General features: G+C 37.3%; 1 protein-coding gene across 2 annotated transcripts in view; it reads left to right on the top strand.

Annotated features, from left to right (window-relative positions):
- CDH13 (cadherin 13) overlaps window positions 1-21,715 on the top strand; it is a 425,128-nt gene that overhangs the window by 185,150 nt on the left and 218,263 nt on the right. For both annotated transcript variants that reach the window (XM_056500421.1, XM_056500420.1), the window contains exon 5: window positions 19,509-19,661. In XM_056500421.1, coding sequence (XP_056356396.1) covers window positions 19,509-19,661 — 153 coding nt within the window. The remainder of the gene's footprint in view (window positions 1-19,508; window positions 19,662-21,715) is intronic.

The following is a 21,715-nucleotide window of genomic DNA, read 5'->3' as shown; positions in this document are numbered from 1 at the left end:
AACTTTGATTTCAGAAGTTGATAATTTTAAACTGTGCTGCAAATTAAGGCAGAGGTGAGAAAAAAGTCTGTCCCTGCCTGTAAATTGCCTATGGAAAGTAACTAAGATGAAATAAAACCCTGGCAAGTCATTTTTCACTGGCACACTAACTTAATTGTAGACCCAAGCTTAAAATGTTTGGATTATTTTCAGACATAACAGCTATTTCATTTAATGGATAGGGATGGAGAATAAGAATTGCCATTCCCTAACCCTGTTCCCTGTGGTTTTCATGAAACCAGACTGGATTTGTTTTCTTTTTTTTTTTTTAACTTCCTTCTTTACAGTCTGCCAAAATGATCCTATATCCTGAGCTGACTGGTGGGAAGCTGTTGTTATCCACCTTGACTTTCTGTCTTGTTTTAATTCAATTATTTGGAATAACCACTTAATCTCTCCAGTTTCTAGAATCTATTTTCTTGTTCAATGTGTAGTTTTGAGTAAAAACTTGGTCTCTGCATTATTAGTCGGGCCAAATTTTAAACTTAACAAGATGTAGAGCCTAATTCTGTAATCTTGGATTGAGGATATTTGGATCCAGGATTTCTATTTGCTTAGTCCCTTTGATTTGTAAAGTTTCTTTCTACAAATCTACTTAGAGTAACACTTTATCTTAAGTGGGATGAGAGATGCAACAGACTTATCCAGCTTTATTTAGCAGAGTGCTGTGTTCATATGTTACCAGTAAAAACATAAAAACTGCATCATATCAAAGTCAGGGGAGAGAACACAACCACAGAGCTCCCTTTAAATTAATTAAGATATTTATTTGATAGCTGAGAACTGATTCATCCTGCTTCAAACCTGATTGTTTTCCTGTTCCATTCCAAATAATTCCTCTGGTTTCTTGTTATACAGTCAGTTATTAGCAAGTTTATAATACAATATAAAGCAATATCCAAATGAATGACATTTTAGGAACAAAATTAACTTATCCCTGCCAATTTGCAAACTAGATACTGTCATACTGTCAACCTTGGTGCTTTCATTAATGGAAGACTTTAATAAAGGCATTTTGCAGACTGGTCTGGCAACAAATTTGATATTACCAGCTGTGGCTTGTTAGAATGGCATTAAGTAAAGATGGTTGGCAGAGCATTTCCAGAAGGAAAAATTATATATACTATGTATGGCTCATCTGTAAGGTGGAGTAAATAGCTGTCACTCAGGGAACAACAGTCATTTTCTTCCTCCTCTCTAACTGCTGATTCTTCTCAATGGTTCATTGAAGAGAATTTTAATCTTTTTGTGTTTTGCCCTTGTTTTTATCGTATATGGATGATTCTTTTTTTTTTTTTCTTTTTTCTTTTTTTTCCCTTTTTTTTTTTTTCCCCTCCATGTATTTTAGAGTGATGTACAGCAACAGTTCAGGGTGAATAAAGGAGTATGATGCTATTATCCATAATGACAGCTGTGTTTTAGTTCAGGAAACATTTTCCCTTCTCATTTCCAAAACATCTGGTGGTCTTTTCCAGCTGCCCTATAAAGGCACCTTTTTTCAGCCTTTCTGGTTTATCATCTTTATCACTTACTGTGCGACCCTGGTGGCTGATTTCAGAAATGGAATAAGTAAGGTATGGTCCATAGGGCAGAATCATAGAAAGCTGAGGTTGGAAAAGATTTCTGGAATATCTAATTTCAAAGTTAATGTCATTCTTCTCTATTGACCTGTTTTTCTTTCAGGGTCAAATATATAAAAATGTAAATTATTTCATTGTAATCAATGTTCCACTGTTGACCTAAAATTTTCAATTACAAAAATCCCACATATTAAGCAATTTCCTTTTGCTTGTGTTTGAAAAAGAAGAGTTTAGTTTGACCACTCTACTTTCTCTAGAATGACTCACAAAGAGAAAATTCACTTTCTGCCACTGAAACTTTGTTTAAACAAAGGCAAATTAAGAATTCAGAGAACTGTATTTTTTGGGATTAACCTGCTTTCCAAAGTTCTGTATTTAACTTTGTGAGAGGGTAGATTTTTGGTTTGGTCATGATATTCCTCAGATTTTCTTGGGCTGTTTATGAAGTCATGGTGATTATTGGAATTTACACATTTGGGGTTTAAACAGAGGATTCATACCCTCCATGCTCTATATGTGTATATATATATATATGTATATATATATGTTATATATATGTGTATATGTATTATATATATATATATATATATATATGTATGTACATTCCAAAGAAGCACAACAATAAATGACTACAGGCTTGTACAACATATCCAGATTTCATGAACTCTCTTCTTGGTCATGCTGTTGATTTTGTAGGTATTTTTCTCCCACTTTAATCTATAAATTGCTGCTGTGATTTCCTCTCACTGTCAATGGAAGTTCTGCTCTTCTCTCCATGAATGTCCATTGCATTGCTGCTCTTCCATACTTTATTTCCCTGCCTTGTTTCCATCTGTGTCATGTTCCTGAAGAGCAGGTGGATAGCATGGGATAAATATTTATATAAATTCTATTTAAGATTTGAAGTGTCTGTTAAAATATTAGCCCAATTTTGCTGGGGTGTTATTTTAGAGATGTTCTTTACCTTGAGCTGCAGTTTAAGCTGAGTCTTTTGAACTTGTGCTCATCCCTCAGCACTGCCATGGAGTCTTGTAAGCACACACTAAAACATTTCACTTTCCTGTATCCCTGCCTGACCCTGGGCATGTTGAAGCTGACTGAAATTCTCCCATCAAAGTGGGAAAGGAGTTTTGATAAAGCCAACCCTCCTGGGACACTGCAGTGGGAAAAAAGGACCCTTGAAGGAAGTGTGAGTTAAACTGATCATGTACCTGTCAAGTTGCTCTTTATTCAATAGGTTTTTAGGGAAAACTTTTAAAGTGTACTTGGAAAATAGGATTTTCATCAAGGTTCAAACAGCTTCAGAAGTTTTTCTTTTCATTTCTACAAACCATGGATGAAACTATTAAGCTTACATTTTCAATTGAGCTTGAGAATGGATTTGATAATAGGAATCTGTTCAACAATAAAGTCCAGAAATTGAAAGTAGTAGTGATCCCTATAATCCAATAACATGTGTCTTAATATATTTTTTACTTGTTAGAATTTAAAAAAAAAAAAAAGCAGCAGTGTAAATGTAGCTGAGCTTGGCTACAACTTGAATTCAGGGGCTATATTAATTTAATAGAATTCATGTCCAAGCCTGATTTACAATCTATTACAAGTATTTCATGATAATAGGAGTGATGAAAGCTGGTTTGCTACAAATAATAGTTCCCTGCAACAAACCCAGGTGCTCTTATTGATGATAGCACTTGGAGCACAATGACCCTAAATAATCCCCTCAGCACCACTGGGGTTATTTTCTGCCTCCTGATATTTCAAACTGGGATTTCAAGTTTTCAATATTTCAAGAGGGAGCAAATCCTGGAGCTGCAGCTGACCTGTATATTCAATGAATATACATGTGAAAAATGGAAATTAATCCTTCCTTTCTGCCTCTGAAGGTGCCAACAGATCTTTTCACTCTGCATTGCTCCAATTTTTGTGGAGCTTTTAGGAACTTTGTATGTTGTATGCTTTTTTTAATCAGATTTGGTTACAACTAGCTTAAGCTGGATCAGTTAAGTGTTCTCTTTTTCAGGAGATCAGACTAAAGAATGTCTAGCAAAACAGATCCTTTTCTGCTTGACAAAGAAGTCCTTAAATGTTCCTGAAGAAGGTGTTGTAGGGTTGGAATAATGGTTAAATCAGACACATGGAAAGAGCAATGTCTGCAGTGGGCAGCTTGCTGATTATGCAAAAGATAAACTGTAAGACCTGTATGAATTTCATACAAAAAAGACAATGCAGAGCATGCTGAAAGTGTCAACAGGCAAAAATAATGAATCAACTTCATCCAGTATTGCTGTGCTGTTGGCAAACCTGAATTTGATAAGGGTCACTGGGACATGAAAATTAACTTGAATTAATATAATTTATTATTTTTTCAAATCCTTATCTAACTAGTCTCCTATCCAAACTCCTATACCATCATTACTGCACTAAGTAATTTTCTTGTGAGAATCCTAATTGTTAATAAATCATATTCTTTTTTCTTAAAAAAAAAAATCTAATGCAATAATGATGCAATAATGCTTTGGAGGAAAAAAAAAAAAAGTGTAATTATCTGGTAATGAGAAATCTTAAAACCCACATATTGTTTCCTTTGGGGCATAACTGATGAGGATGTTTTTTGTAAGGACTAGAAAGTTACTTTTGTAAGTAGAAAATTGTTTGTATTTATTCCCCCAAGGTTCCATGAAGATTGATGATTCCAAACTCTTAATCTAAGGAGATACAGATGTGGTTCAGAGTCAATATTGCTGTTGTTTGTACCCACCAGCTCCTTTTCTTATGTTCTAGAAAAACAGGTTTTGACCATGTTTTTCATGTTGAAAGCCCCATCCTGAGCAGCCTTTTAATTCTGGGAGCAAATGAAGTACCTGTTCCCTGATGATAACTGAGTGTATGCATAGGTGCTTCTAATTTATAGCAGATGGAGACAGGTACAGTCCAGTGCAGCAGAGCCAAGGACAAAAAATAAATTCTTCTTCACACGCTTTTCAAAAGAGCTACTCTGTAAAATTCTTATTGGACATCAGAGTTAATTCGATTTTTAGAATTAGACAGAAATTTTCCAATCAGGTTTCTAAATCAAAGACTAGAGGCAAAATTCAGCTCAGTTGTCACTTTTTGTCCTCGATTCTCTCAAGAAGGGACTCCCTGTTGCTTGTGCAATGAACCATGTGGACCCTTATGCAGTGACTTTCAAAGTAAGAAATTATTATGTTGAAAAGAGAGATAAATTGTCTCATTGCACATAGTTTAGGAACAGGGTCTGCCATTGGTTTCAGTCATTAATTTACAGTCAGGAGATTTTGAGTTTCACAGATCTGGGTGACAATCAAATACCTGGAAACAGTTCAAAAAAACAGTTTTACTTCTGTTGGAGGCTGAAAAAAAAACGTAAGATTATTCTTCAAAATCCCCAATCTTCCTTAAAAAAGTGAAAGTCCTGTCAAAGTGGAAAACTAGAAACTAACAGCAAATATTTCAATTATTTTAGAAAGAAGGGAGGCTGTGCCACACTGCAGATGTTCTCAGTGGAGGAAATGAACAGGAGTATGAAGGAGCATCTCAAAATGAAGCATCAAAAGAAACCAATTCAGAGCAAAAGAGAAAAAAAAAAAAAATATTATAAAATAGAAAAGAGCAAGTTTGTAGAGAGCTCTTAGTGGGAATTAACTCCTGACTGTGGCACATAACTACTTCTGCACCTTGGCTGCTCTTGCTCTGCAATGTGTGGCTCACTTTTTTTAATTTTATTCTTTTTAAAAAGCTCCCTAAGAAGCCTTGAAAAACATTAGGAAGAAGAGCCCAGTGAATCCCATTCCTGGAGCAGGCAATCAGTCAAAGCCAAGGTGCAGCAGTCACTGGAACAGATAAACTTTGGAACAGCCATGAAGAGAACATGGATCTTTTTAGGGCAAATCATATTTCCTGAGTGTATTAAGACCTGTGGAGAAGCTGAAGGTGTAGATAAATCTGATCAATAAACCATAGTTGGGTTTCTCTACTGAGAGGAAATTCTTCCTTTGGCAAAAAATGATTGAAACATCAGTGTGGAAAGAGATTTCCACAGGGAAGGTTTTACCAATAGATACTTTTCAAGGATTTATACAGTGATTTGTGTTGTTTAATACAACAGAAATTATCTGGAAAAGGAGACATTGCAGTGACAGAGTTTGCAGATCATCCAAAATGAGTCATGAGACTGACAGGTCATAGAAAGATTGGAGTGTTGCAGAGAGATTTAACAGCACTGAAGGTTAGAACTGGTTGATAATTTTTTGTCAAGCATTGTGATTTTCTGTGTGCTGTCACAAGATGTAGAGGCCAGAAGGGAAAGGGTGTCCTTGCTGTGCCTGAGGGTTTCTGATATATCTATATATCTATATATCTATATATCTATATATCTATATATCTATATATCACTGCAGGGAGAATCCAGGGGCAGATGTATCCAGGAATGACCTCCAGCCTTTCCTGTGTCATTTTTGGTTCATCCTTGAATTATTTGTATTGCTCTTTGTAAAGAAAACACACTGCAGAAACATCCCAGAGTGGCTGCACAAGTAGTTTCTTTGGAGTTCTGTAGTTCCACAAACCATGTCTAGTTTAAGCTCTTATTCTTCTAAATACAATTTCTAGCACTCAAATGCATCTGGAAGGCAGAGAAGGGGTGAGGAGTGTCTGACTCATTATTTGTCTTCAAATATTGCTTTATTATTTATAGAGTTGTTCTGCATTTCAAAAGCATGTAGGTAAAAGTAGAAACAAAAAACAATTTCTGAAAGCAGTGAGATTTAAGTCACCAAGGGCCACATTTTCAGGGGAATTTAGGTGTCTCATTTCCTTCATCTCTATGGTGTGTGTAATCTGCAGTTAAAATGGAATTAAATTTATTTTGATGATTTGTTTGAATTTATTTCTGAGGATTTGTGCATCTCCAGTTCTCCTGCAGTGTGAAAGGAGATATTATAATGTCTACTACTGGATTTAGTTTGGTTCCTTGTTGCAGGATGCTGGGCTGGCACATCCCTTGTTTGTCCTGAGCTGTTCAATGTGCAGGAGCTGTCCTGGAGCTTGGGATCATTTGAACTTTTTATTTTTAACTAGGTGGTTTCAGGTTTCCTCTCCAAGATACTGTCGAAGGGCTAAATTTAGCAACTAAGTTTTCTAATATAAATTTCTCCAGTTTTTATTTTTCTGTAGGTTTAGTTTAATGCTGATATACTGTGCTGTCAACTGAAAATTCCCAAGATAGGTCAGAGTGATAGATGTAGAGAAGCAATCCTAATTGATGAGAGATCTGTTTTCTTGCCCATTGATTTCTCTGGCTGAAATTGAAATGGATGATTTGCAGTTGAAAATGACTTGGCTATTCTTTCTAAAGATCAATTTCAAAGCCATCTCTGCTCTTCATATTAGCTGGGAAATCCTGGGACTGTTTTAAGATCTTTCTGTATTCTAAACACATTAAGTGTAACCATAGAAACATACATATTAAGGTGATTTTAATTATTAAAAACTTGGTAGACGTTGCTAAATTATTTTTGTACCTCCACAATGGGTTGTTGATTAATTTACATTTAAAAGAAACTAATACCATTGAATATTTTTTTACTTCTATTTGAGAATTGTGATCATAAGCCTGCAGCCTTAACTTCTGTAAAAATTAAACAACAATACCTGATCCTGGGGAAATGAACTTGCTTCATTAATCTAAAAGGTTCTTTTTGCCTCATTAATTATTGCTGCAGTTATACCTGCATTTCCCTTAAATTAGAAGAGAAAAATACATTATTTTAAGTTTATTGCTGAATTCTTTGTGAGGATGGGTGTGCTATTGTGCCTTCATCTTTATAGGTGGCAGCACATTATTTGGATGATCTCCATATATTTCTCTTTTCATATGAGACTCACTAATATTTTAGAGAAATCTAGTCCTCTTTACCTGAAAATATGTAGAAAATTTGTAGTACAACAGGTTCAGTAGTATATGTAATATAATATTTGTTATCTTTGGATGTTGTAGTCAAACTGCAATTAAATATAGGGAGAGAGAGCAATTAATTCCATCAGAAATAACTGTTAATGCTTTCATTTGTTCTGAATGGTGGAACTACAATAATGATCTGTGCCTGTGTGATCTGGTGGGAATGGATTGGGCTGTTTGTTAGCACTGAGCTGAAGCAATGGCTGTGAAAACCAGGTGTATTTTGGATTCACACTGATGTGATTGAAGTCAAATATGGCCATGGGTGATTATAGATTATCACTTAATAATGCCACGATGTGCAAGGAGTGGCTAGCATGGAGTGTGAGCAGCCCTGGAGTGAAATCCTGCTTTGTTTTCTTCATTAGCAGGGTGCCAGTGCCTGCTCAGGGCTGGAGATCAGAGCCCCAGAGGAGCTGTGGCTCCAATGCTGGTGGAAAATCCAGCTGGATCCTCTCTGTGCACACTGAAGTGGAGCAGGGGCTGTTGGATATTTGTATTTTGCCAGTTTGAAATGGCACTGGAGAGCTGTGTGCCTGTTTGACTCCAGTTTTAATTCCATCATTATAGGACAGGTGACATGTTTGTTCAGCACCATGGGTTGATAAAACCCTGAGAACTCTGAATTAAGGGAGACACCACTTCAAGGATCTCTGGTGAATCCACCTCCCAGACCCTGTTCCAGAGCACAGTTCAATGGGTTTTTTTCATTTTGAATCCTTAGAACAGCAGGACTGGATTATGTCAGGTCCATTCCCATTGAACAGCACTAAACTGCTCTTTTAAAGTCAGGTTAAAGTTGCTCAAGCTTGTTCTGGTAGATGGAACAGAACCTCCTCAACTCCTCAGCTCATTTAAATCAAAATCTCATTGTTATAAAAGAGGGAATTTCATTCTAACATTTAGAATACCATATAAAAATATCCCCCTTTTTCTTTTTTTTCTCTGGTTTATTCAGTGTAAATTTTACTTCTTGAATGTCTTTCTCTATCCTTTATTTTTCTTCAATCTCAGCTAAAGTAGTAAAATGGTTTTTTTCCACACTATTAGCTACATTTACATTCTTCAAGATAAAGAATGCCATAGCCATTATCCACCAATCCTATGTATGCAACACTTTAGCAATTTAACAGCTCAAACTTTCACAAAATCTTACTATTAGCTTTAAATAGTATTTTTTGACTTTGAACAGTGTTATGGCAAAGCAATTGTATGTGACTGGAAAGCATCTAATTTTTTCAGAGTTAGAAAAGATAAAGCTGCTAGAGGCAGTGGAAAAATACCTTGTATTTAGCCACAAGTGGATTTAAAAGCTCAGATTTTTATTTTTTTTTAATTATATAATATTTTTAATTAAGATTTAAGTAATGATAAATGACAAATTCAGAGGCTGACACTAGCTTGAAAGTTTATAAAATGCAATGTTTAAAAAAAAAAAAATAATTCATTATTTTTAGTGCCTAAAATTTTTTCTTGGCCTCAGGCCTCTGTTGGGCAAAATCAAACCTGGTGTGGATTTACCCTCCTGTTCCTTCCTTTAAAAAGTAAATTTTACTCAGTTAATTCCAGAACAGAATTTCTGTTCTCTGTGTATTATGTGGATTCTTGAATGTTAATATTTTAATTGTTAATGGTTGGTGATGGAAGCCTAACAATACTCTTGGGAGTATTACATTCATGGATTGCAATATGGATTTTTTTTTTCCCCTGCAGTCTTAGATATCATGAAATATTGTTTTTTAAGGTACAGTTGTTATGTAAAGACATAAGTCAGACATTGATGGACTAGATTCCACAGAACATTGAAAAAACCCACAGTTCATATGGGATTAAAACAAAGATAAATGAACAAGATTTTTTTTGAAACTGCATTTAATTTAATTTATTTATTTATTTATTTATTGTCCTGGTGATATGTATGAGAACAGTACCACATTTTAGGCAGCTTAGAAAGTTATTTTCTAAAAAGAATGCAAAATAATACAGATTGTTATGTTAATAGTTTCAGTCTAGAGCTTCCCATAAAGATCATCTTAGACTTTAGAAATGTTTTAAAAGAGCATTTATACTTTAAGCCCATATTTAATAATTATTGGTTAAAACCAATAATAATTATTGGTTAAAACATCCAAAGGTTGTTGTGTGTAATCTTTTTAGAACCTGTTTACTGAAGCTTTAACTAAGCTTTCATTTCTAGCTTTAATTTTTTTTGTTGGAATCTGTCACAAAAGTGAGCAATTACTCCACATTATTACACTGTAGATTTATTTGTTGCTCAGTGAAAGTTGAGGAAAAGATCTGTATTTACCAATGCACTTTGACAACTGGGACAATATTTTGAAGAATATTTTTGTGTTGCCTGACTTGAAGGCATTTTTTTCTGATGATGGTCAATAAGACACTGGTTTGGCTGAATTCTGGAATAAAGCTTCTCAAAAGAGATTACTTCAAACTTTAAACACAATGTAATTGATCACTCAACATTCTCTGGATTATTTGTTATTTATTCTCAGAGATACCAGTAAATCTCACTTGCACTCTTAAATAATCTGTTTGAGCTCAAAGTGAGCAGCTGTGCAGTGTCTTTCCTATACCCTTGTAATCCCCTCAACATTCCAGATTATTTCTGTAGGAGATTTCTGTGGAGTTTTTTATTCTAAATGAGAAGTTAGATTAAATCAGGTTGACATTTGCTTGCCAGCAGAGAAATCAGTGGCAACAGGTTCACTTGAGATAACACTAGGTAGAAAGGGCAAAGTATTTCCTGTGCCAAATTTTGTTTTCTTCCACAGTTTTCCTCAGGTTTAAATGCCAATCTCTGCATGCAAATGCAAATGTTTAGGCAGAAATATTGATACAAATATCTGTGTCAATATGAGGTGAGACTGAAACAAAGACATTCTCACTTGGAATAGTGACAACTTTTGCCTTGCTGAGTCACAAAGTATAGATGCTCTCTGCATTTAAATTTCATGGCTCAGCTTCCAGGTTTTTGAGGAAGGAAATTATAAAATTTACATGAATTATCACACTAACCTAGAGCAGCTATTTTCTGCATAAATTCAGGTTGGGTAATTGGTGTTGTTGCAAAATTGAATTAAGTAGTTTTGCCAGTCCAGAATTAGGTATCCAGAGTTACCTTGATGTGAGTAAACAGGAATAATTTCTTACAGTGACAAGAACCATCCTGATCTCATCAGCTACCAGCACCCTGTGGTTAATCTTGACCCATTTCTGTGTTTTCAGAAATGCAGCAGTAGTTTGAAAAGTTCCCTCCCAAAACCTCCTGTGGTTTTGTTGAGTCCCTGGGAAGGAACAGATGTTCTGTGCTTTGGGTCTCTCCAAACCCCTCAAATTACTCCATGTCTAGCAAGTTGTGTCTTGGGGTACACTCATATTCAAATTATCATTTTTAAATAAAACTGCCATAGAACAAATGACAAAACCTGCAGTGAAAATATCAGCATCAAAGATCCACCCTTCATTTTCTTCTACTCAAGTTACAATTCCACTTTATGAACTGAATACTTGTCTTTGTTAAAACCAAGCAGAAGTCACTCTGTAAATACTTCATTTGTTGTTTTTTAAATCTCTTTTCAGTGTTAGTATGGTTAGGATTTTTATTAATACAGTAGACTAATATAATCTTATTAAAATTGTCTGGGTTTTGATTTAAAAAAAAAAGCATTAAGGCTAATTTAGTAAATATAGGCTGCTTTTATTTCAAATTAGAAGCAGTCAAATTTATCAAGGTGTAATTAAAACTTTCTTTTGAGTAACATTATCAGAGACTTCTGCCATGTAGTCCATTTTAGATCTTCAAACAGTCACTCATGCAATTGCTAACAGAAGATTTTTCAAGCATGTAGGTAAAAATTTTGATCATGTTTGTTATAACTTTGATAATCTAAGGGCCAATATGAAGAAAACACAAATTATATTTACCATTCATAACTTTAGGTAACATATCTGCCCCCAATTTTTAATGAGTTGTGACTACTCACAGCTGTTTGGAATTGACCTCTGATGGTTTGAGATGAAAAGTGAGGTAGAGCCACTGATAAAAATCAAAATGAGTGTAGAGAACCAAAATTAAAATCTTAATTAAAAATATTTAAAAAGCATAAACTAATGGAAGTATTCAGTGCTTCATCATGTTTAAAAGTTTGAAATTTCCCAGATAACTGTCAAACACAGCTGCCATCTGCCCTTGGCACAAGCACCAGCATCTGCTGAGATGTAGACCTGGGACCCCTAGATAAGTTTCTATACACAGAAAAATATTTATCTTCCTCCTATGACCTTCCATGAACAAGACATGAGCCATGGATTTGTTTCCTAGGGAACTAGTGACTGAGGAAAATCTATAATTAGATCTGTGGGTTGTTTGCTTCAAGTGGGAATTGGGTGCTAAGCAGGTTCTTAAAGTATCCAGAAGTATTAGACAGACTTCATGTAATCTAACCAAATTTAGAAAAAAAATACTCTTCATCATGATATTTCTTTTTTAATATCTTCAATTATAAAAATTAAGTACTTTTGATAGGGTACTTATTCCTCTAAGTTCATTTTAATTGCAAAATATTTTCACATTCAAGACTCATCAGGTTGCTAGCTAGAGCAAAAATAAAATTAGTCAAAATCTTCCAAGGAATTTCTTCAGCTTCAGCCGAGTCTTAATTTTCAAGAGCATTTTAGGTGAATCATTCTCATCAGCTCCATTTTCTCACTTTACTACTCCTGGTCAGTTCCTCACTCTCTGCAACCTCAGTGAGCTCACTCAGTGCCTTGAGCCTGTCTGGGTGCTGCACTAGAGGCCCTCAGAAATAAATTAAGACTTTGATCTTATTCAGAATAATCAGTTCTGTGACATAGCTAGGAAGAGGTGCTGTAAGTTGGGTCTGTTCTCTTTTCTCCCATTTCTTCCAGATTTGGCTACACCTGTGGTGATTACACATCGTGTATTCTGTCCTAAATCCTGAGTTGCTGCAATCCCAAATCATCAAATATGGCAATGTTGCCTCTTAATTTCTGCCTTTTTAGATCTGTGAAAAGCTTTCAGTAAAGCTCCTCTATAAGTCCAAATAATCCCCTGGTTTGTTTGTTTTTAAGGGGATCTTTTGAGTTCTGCTTTTAATATTGTCAATCACAGTCAGGTTTTTCCTAACAGACCACAGTCTGGCTGTCACTCAGCAGAGAGTGGTGCTCCAATTCCTTCAGGTGACAGGGTTTGCCAGCCACTTAGGTAGCAAATAAAATATGGTGCTTGAATGGTTCCTGAAAGGCCAGGGCAGCCAGTGGGACAGCCACTGTGACAAGGAGCATTTCTCAGTCCTCTCCCTCTGAGATCACCCAAGTTTGTGAACTCTGTGCTGTCAGCAGGGAGGTGCTGTGCACAGAATCCTGAGTCTGCAGATTTATTTGTGAAATAGACTGCTAGGAACAGGGAAAGGGAAAATTGTTTGTAATGAATCTTCTTGCTCTTTATAAATTAGGAGTAAAAGGAAGCTGAGGAATTACCTGCTACGAAGGCTAATGCACATCTTGATGTGTTTATTGAATTACTTTGCTTCGATCTCCCAGCAAATGCTCACTGTTAGCTATTTATATTGGTTAAATCCTCAAATTTAAATCCCTGCAACTGCTGGGAAGGGTTCTTCAGGGAGAATTCTTGCATTTGTGTGCAGCTACGATAATGAACCTGGGGCTGAAGGGATCCACCAGTGCCCAGGGCTCCCACATGCATAAATTCATTTTGCTTCACTTGAGCACCTGTGCATCCCACTACAGAGTTGATCTGAATTTTGTAAACATTTATGTATAATTATGATAAAAAAGCCATTATGTTGAGAAGATATTTTTTTGGTTGAATATCAAATACCTTATTTGTTTTGATTATTCTAAAGAGACCTGGAAAACAGAGTCCTGGTGGTGAAACAACTTCACTGGTTTTCAATATATGGTGTAGTTTTCATACATTGAGATACTTTGTTGAAATATTTGCCTATGGAATTTATAAACCTTGCCGAATTTCAGATTTGCAGTTGTTTCTACTTAGTAAAACATTGTGTTTGCACTGATGCAACAAAAGAATAGCTAGTATAGTAAATTTTACAGACAGTGCCCCAGTCCAAGAAATTCCTTCAGTGTTTCACCTGCTCTTTGAGCAGTGCAAGTTCTATTTCCTGCATGTACATAAAGTCCTCAATGTGGTGCTTGATCAGAGCATTCACAGTTCTGTCTGAATGCCTCCAGGCGAGGAGCACTGGTACCATTTGCAGCCCCTAATCAGCCTTGCAAAAATGCATCCAAAATATGCTGAAACCATGTGTTTTAATTCTCCCAACCTTGTTCCTAAATCTGACACTTCCTGAAACGTTTTGCATGACAAAGCTCAGAGTTAAAAAGCTAAAAAGGATCCTCTTGAGAATATCAGTGTATGCTTTTTCATTTTTGTAATTCATTTAATATCCATGCCTGATTTTTTTGATTCCCGTGTTCCTTCTCTGGAAGTTGGTATAAAAGTTTTCATGTTCAAGGTATTAGCATACCCAGTACTGAATATTTCAGAAATTTTATACAGATAGTAAAACACTTCAGTTTACAGATACACTATTGTAATAATACACATATTCCCCTTTTTTTTTTTTTCTGTAATCCATAAGAGTCTTAAGAGAACAAGTGCAAAAGAATGTGACTAAGAAGTAATTGCTACTCTTGTAATAAGAGTTTTGCCCAGTGCCACTGAGGTTTAAATGTGTAACATTTAAACATTTAAACATTAAATAACAAATAATCCACAGAAGTAAACAAGAATCCAAACTTTGTTAAAGGATTAATTACCTTGTATTTAAAATTTTAAGTAATCTCTTTGATTGAGAAGCATCCTGCAATAATTCAAATCTGTATCTTCAAGTGCAAAATTCAGATATTTTGTAGTCATGTGTTTCACCCAGGATCTGAAACAGCAAAGAGGTCCTTAAAGTTTAAAATAACTGAATTATGGCTTTCTTTGCTGGATTAAATCCAGTCTATGTACATCTCTTTTCTCTGGGAGATCTGTAGATGTGCATTGTTATTTGGACTGTCAGCAACACCAAACAAAATGTTAGGAGCTGATGGCACAGGAAGAATGTCTGAGGTACTAAATGTAGATTTTCCCAGCTCTGCTTCCCCCAGAACCCAAAATCTTTCAACTTTGTGTTCCCTTGCCCTGGCTGTCACAGAGGTTGGGTCTGTGCTGTGCATCCCCATTGCTGGTGACATTTCCCTTTCCATCCTGTGGATTCTGGAGGGCCCCTTCAGCTGCAAGGACAGATATCAGGAATTTGGGGATGTTTTTGGGTTTTTTTTTGGCTGGTTTCAGGTTTTCAGGAAAGCTCTTGGAGATGGACACAGCTTTGAAAACCTTGCCTCTTCCATAGACTGGAGGTTGAAAACTGGTTTGAAAATGGTCTGAAATTTAGGACTGTGATATCCCCTGTGTTCTTGCTTTCCACAAACACCCTTAACTGCTGAATTTTGTTTTGCTCTTTACTTGAATTTCTCAAATATTGTTCATTCTTATTTCCATTAACTTGCTTTGGATGTTTTGGATAACATGATAACATCCTGAAAGGGCACCTGCCCAGATGTGCTTTGACTGATGATAGAGTGGAGTTAATAACCCATTATGTGAACAAGAGAAAGTGGTGCCTGAGAAATATCCTGTGCTGGGTTTATCTCTAATTATCACCAATAACAGACACAGTCACTTAGAGCTTTATAATTCCTGTTGCCTCTATGGGAATGAATCCCCTGGATTTCCTGGCCTGTCACCTGCACATGGAGTGAGTCTGGAGAAAGTTCTGATCACAGAGAAAGCCAAGGTCAGGTTTGGCCTTCATCAAAAAGCACAATTCATCTCCATGCTCAGCCACGTTATCTGACTTTTCATTAAAGAAGCTAGAGGTATTAATTTTTTTGCATAATAAATTATTAAATTCAGCAAATTATATAAATTCCTTTCTAGCCATGGGTTTTGTGTGTTTGGCTTACTGTAATGAAGCAGTTTCTGTTGGTTAATGCTTTTGAATAACGATGGGAATGTTTTGCATTTGTTATGGTTGAGAGAGTATTTGAGTCAGTGTGGAGCAGATGGAGCCTCTGACTGTAAAGAGTAATTTTCAGTATGGCAGGACAGGAAGTGTCTGTTTATTTATACAATATCTAAACAATGGGCCTAAACCATTGTTTTGCTCTCGTTGAGCACAGTGATTTGAGGAAAAAAATAGTTCACCTTTAAATATTCCATGAATAAATTTATTTTCTAAGATGCTAGGGGAAGTACAAAACACCAGAACCAAACGACCCCACAAAAAATAAAATGAAATTGAAAAAAAAAAAGATCACAAGGGAGACACTGTAATGCTCTGAAATGAAAAGAACTGGGCCATGAACCAAATATTCCTGTCTGGGGGTGGGATTGTTTTTCTAATTAAAAAGTGAAACTATTATGATGCATCTATAATTCACCTGGCATCAAGAAGTGATAAATTAGGGGAGTGGTTGAGGCAAACACTTTTAAAGAATGAAACTGGTGACTGAGGATGATCTGTTTAGGACAGATTTGCTGGCACTGCAGAACTGTGAATTCTCTCTCTCGGGGCAGCGTGGGGGTTTTGTACTTCTATTTCTCCTCTTCCCTTGAGAGCACTCAGATTCACTTTTGTGATAAACCCCCAGCAGGGGGATGGGTTCAGCTGTGAGGGACACACAATGGCAGGTGGGGAGCAGCTCTGGGGAAATCCATTCTGGCATGGACATCACAAGGGAGAATGAAACAGGTAGAAATTGGGATGCTGGATAAAATATTCCTGTCTTATCCACATTCCCAGTGGGTGGGTGGTGGGGTCCTGTGCTGCCTTATTTCCTTAGAATGCAGAGCCTTTATGTGCAACACGTGGCCACTGCCATATGGTGCAGACATTTTCAGTATTAGAACCTGCACTGAAGTTCCTGAAGCTGTGAAAAAATTATGGAAATAGCTGTCTCTGCCTGGGCTTCAGGTAGCAGAGACTGTGGGGTTTCATTTATGTCTTTTAGAAATGTAAAAGTGAAATCCCAAAGTAAACATTGCAGCAGAAATAGTCTGGCCTTGTTTTATCTCCACCAGGATATTGGGAAAACATTGTTTGCAACTGCATTGTGAGCTAGGAAAATTTCCTGTGAGCAGAGCTGTGTTTATGCCAGTGCTCCAAATCTCAGCCTTGCCAGAGGAGATGTCAGACAATCCTCCTGCTTTCTTCCTTGCTCTTGCTGAAGCACCAAACCATATGGCAAATTAAGCCCGATTTTTATTAAACTTTCCATTGTACTGAGCTCCGTGCGAACTGGGAAATGCACTTTCTTTGAACTATGCAGCCATTATATAAGCATCTTAATTAGGGGATGGTGATGCTCTCCCTGCCATTCCTGGGAGCTCGCGGCTCCCTCTTGTGGCTAATTAAGCGTTTTAACGAACCTTCTGAAAATGACTTTTTTTTTTTGTGAGCTGCCCACAGCTCAGTGCTGGCTCTGGGTCACACCATCCGTGTGCAGCACCTGGAGGCACGGACAGGTGGATGGATAAAAGGAAAAGGTGCAAAGGGGTGCACCGTGGGTGTGACTGCTCCCTGAGGTCCTCCAAGAGCTGAGAGAGCTCAGCCAGTGTTCAGGAAACCTCTGCTCCTCCCAGGCATGAGCTGGTGAGGAAGGGTTTGCAGCTGGAGTGGGGATGGGATGTGGGATGTGTCAGCTCCAAGGAGCACTGACCTCTCAGAGATGTCTCACCATCTAATTCGAGGTGTAGATCTTTGCCAGGTTCGATGCTGAGATGAAATTTTCCCACTGGTTGGGTTTGCAGGGACCACTATTACTACTATTATTATTATCATTGTTATTATTACTACTCCATTCTTGCTTTTCTATCTAGTGTAGAGAAAAATTTCCATATAAATATCTGGATTTTTTTTACAAATTCCCTTTCAGAAGAGTCCCCAATATTTTTCTTTCTTATTGTGGGTTGTTACAACTGGGGCACTGTGTTTATACTGTGTCTTAAATCTGTCACAAACAGGTGATGTCTGGTGGCTCTGGTGGAAATGGGTGTAGTATAAACATCTCTGGGTTAGACTTTTGTGCTGGCCTGGGCTGATTTCAGGCCTTTCAAAGCACTGCTCTTATGTGGGAAGGTGCTCTTGAATTATCTCAGTCTCAGCCATCAGGGCAGAAAAGGATCAATCCATCTTTTCCCTAGAAAAATGAGCAATGGTCATGAGATTGCAAAACCTCGAGCATAGCTTTCTGTTAAAGGAAACATTTATTCTTAAGCTTGACATAAAAATACCAGAAATTGGCCCAAAAATGACCTGAACAGAAGGTAAATTTTCAGTAGGAGCCATTAAGATCAAGGTTCATCACCAAACCAGAAGTCTCAAAGTCTCAAAGTGACTTTGTCCTTTTGTCACCTGCAGGATTGTCTGCCTCTGTGTTTTGGCATGACTCACTCAAAAATACACAGGAAAGAAACTTCAACCATTAGAGTTTCTGAGTATTGGAAAGAGGGAGAAAAAACAAGGTGAAACAGGTTTTTACATTGAAATGTCTCCCTTCCCCAAAGGGTTTGGAAAGCATAACTTTATCTCTGAAAGTGCTGATTTCCTATTTCATAACTCATGGCAATTTTTTCTCAATTAAAATAAAGGAATAATGATTATGGAGTTAAATCAAAATCTCCCTGCCCAGCAATCTGCAAACCAGCATTTGCTCAACCCACAGCAATAGGGCAGCAAACATTTATTTCCTCAGGGACATTATTAAACACTCTGCATATTTATTATCTCAAAGTTGGAGAAGGTCCAGATTTCTAAGGCCACTTTCTCCCTTCCTCTTCCTGAACTGTAACTCAGACCAGAATATCAATTTTTGACTCAATGTTTCTGAGGAAATCAGCGATGTGAAATTGCTGGAAACAAAAGAACGTGGAACAGCAGAGGGAAGAAATGGCTTGGCAAGACTGTCAGCCTTAAAGGGCAAGATTAATTCATAATCCCTCAGATTCTGGTGCACAAATACAAATTTGCAAAGTGTGTGTTTTATAGCTGACGTTGTGTGGCTCTGCAGGTTGGTAAATGTTACTGTCACCAACGTGAGGCTGCCATGAAATTGGATTTTTAGGGATTTTGTTCTCATGGGAGAATAAGGTGATAGTAACAAGGAGTCTTCATGCACTCACAGGTGTGTGTATATGCACAAACAGATATTTGGGAAGTGGACTAATTCCAACTGTGTGATTCAGGAGTATTCTGGGCAAGACATTCTGGTATTTTCATGCAGAGATTTTTGCCCTTGATTTAAAATCCTGGGAAAGGATTAATTTGAAAGAGAACTGGGGGAAAATAACCCAACCTAAAAGTAGTGTGTAATGACTTCACAATGACATGTAAAATATTGTGTGATGGCTCTCTGGTATGCTAAGGGCTGTTGTGAAGTAAGAGTGCTTCTAGGCAATCAATAGAATATTCTTTTTTTTTTTTTAAAGTTTGTAGCTGTTCTATCAATTTAACTAAAAAGAAGAAATAGCAGTAAATGAAATGTCAAATTCTAGACATAGAGTGAATTCAATGATGGAATAACAGAAACTTAAAGTAGTGAAATTGAAGACACTAAAGATAAGATAGGAAATAGCCAAGAACATGAGCAGCTTTCCCAGGGTTTGACACAAAAACTGCACAGTGTCTTGTGAATGATTGAAATCCTATTTTATAGTTACATTTTATTGGCAGGGAACAGAGCTCAGCATTAGCTAAAAGACTGAAATGACTTATGTGGATTTAGGACGAGTTTAAAAGATTTTACAACGTGGCCATCACTTGTTTCCTCCTATGCAGGTCATCAGAAGTGAGGGGACCGAGGGAGTGAAGTTTCGGCTCTCTGGGAAGGGGGTGGATCAAGAGCCAAGAGGCATTTTTAGGATCAATGAGATGAACGGGGACGTGTCTGTGACCCGGACCCTTGATCGAGAAGCAATCGCCAATTACGAGGTGAGTAACGAGGGTGGTAACACCTCTGTGCTGATTGTGTGCGCTTTGTCTTTGCTCCTCAAAGATCTGCACTTAAATGGAGCACTCAGCTGTCCTATGGAATTTCAAGAGGATCTGTTGGAAATGGTAAATGTGTTTGTTTTTCACGCAATTTAAATTTTTCTCCTTTCTGCATGGAATTTCTGTCATTTGTCTTCAGTGGAAATGCTGTCAGAACATTGTGTATGCATTTGATTTCTGAATAGAAAATTCTGTTTGGACAAAGGAAGATCTTTTGGGGAAGTTGTCACCATGGTACTACACAATTAGACATTTTTATTGTCAAATGGTCAATGAAAAGTACTACTGAACATTTTAGTAATGGGTGTTCTTGATAGAGGTAGAGAAGATTCTGATGATATGAAATTGTTACGTTTGAAATGTACATCACCTACAAAGTTCTTACTAAAGATTCCTTTCCTTGTCAACAAAAATATTTCTCTCCACTGAACACCCAACAAATGAACTCTGAAATTTGCAGAACAACTGCTCCATAACGTCCCAAAATGCACAAAACAAACAGAGAACCAGTCAATTCCTGTTTTCCACCCAGCTCTGGGCATGTGCACTCCCCTGACTTGTCCCTGGCCACGCTGATCCAGAGGAGCAGCAGAATTCCAAGTGCTCAGTGGCTGGTGCACGTTGCCTCTTGTGTCCCACCACGGGATAATCTCCACCCCTGTGGGACACAGGCTTGGGGACAGTCCTGGCTGCCACCCCTGACCCCTCACTTTTGTCTCCTGCAGTGCAATAATCAACACTTGTACCTCCAGTGCTGTTTCCTTCCTCCTCTGGGAGAGTTTCCCAGTTTGGTGACGGGTCCTACTGCTCAAACAGCGCTGCTAAAATTTACCATATGCTGGTTTTCAGCACTTAAACATCTCCTTGGTAGCTGGGTCTGCAGTGAAATGTGTGTTAAGCACTTGCACAGGATTTATGGGAGTTGCTGACGTCCTTCTTGCAAGAAAAACATTGCAGTTTCTCTTTTTAACGCTGTTCCTTGTCTTCATTTGCCAGCTGTTTCTTATTTTATCAGTGGCTTTCCACCTTAATGCGCTGACTATAAACCTCAGATATTTTTTTTCTCCTGGAAAATCATAGTAGACTTTTCAACTTAATGCAGCAAACCACAAATAGCCCACACATCTGATCTGGCAAAACTTAAATTAAGACAACCCCATTTCCCTAGAGGAGGATTTTTGAAGCAAGGCAAGTTATGCACAAGGGATGTCATACAGCAGATCCAGAGCAGTAAATGCACAGCCTGAGAGGCTGTGGTGCTTCCTGAGCTCTTATCCAGCACTCTGCTCAGCAGCTCACCCCATCCTGCAGCAAAAAACGGGGCTGAAATGTTCTGAAGGAGAAACCTCTGCTTGATTACTCTGTCTCAAATCCAGCCCATTATTTTCCAATAAAGATGTGTCATGGTGTCAGGAAGACAACAGGATTTTCTCCCTGATCTCCATGGTACACTGAAAGGTGAATAACCTGAAATACCCTTGAATTTCTCTCAAAAAAAAGTGTTTTCTGGTTTTGTTTGAGCTTCTCCCTGCCCAGAACTGTGGGTCTGAAAGGGAAAATTCAAAGCAAAATGTAAAGTAAAGAAGAAATCATTGTGGAAAAAATGCAAGTTCTTTGCAAACCATCAGAATATCAAGTTTGTATTTAGAGGTGGGGGAAGGATGAAAAGATAAAATCTATTTGAATTCTCCAGGATACAGCTGCACCAAGGGATGCTCTGAGCACTGAGCACTCTGCACTTAGTGCATAAATGCTCAAGGGGTAAGAATTGAAAAATGTCAATAAGGCACAAAACAGAGCTTTGGTGAGCACAGTGCTTCATACAACTTTGCAGATTTTACCACCTCAGAATGCTTTAAATTTGGTAAGAATATTTAATCTGTTAAAAAATTGGTTTTTTTTTTTTTTTTTTACACTGAACGTTTGAAAATGGTGTTTTTGCTGCCCTCTTTCTCCTGGAGGAATACTGAAAAACTTGTAGTTGTTCTCTGGAT

Source organism: Oenanthe melanoleuca, chromosome 11, assembly GCF_029582105.1.
Source record: "Oenanthe melanoleuca isolate GR-GAL-2019-014 chromosome 11, OMel1.0, whole genome shotgun sequence".
Lineage (NCBI taxonomy): Eukaryota > Metazoa > Chordata > Aves > Passeriformes > Muscicapidae > Oenanthe > Oenanthe melanoleuca.
The sequence above is the reverse complement of the archived record's forward strand: the minus strand, read 5'-3'. Positions and strand labels throughout refer to the sequence as shown.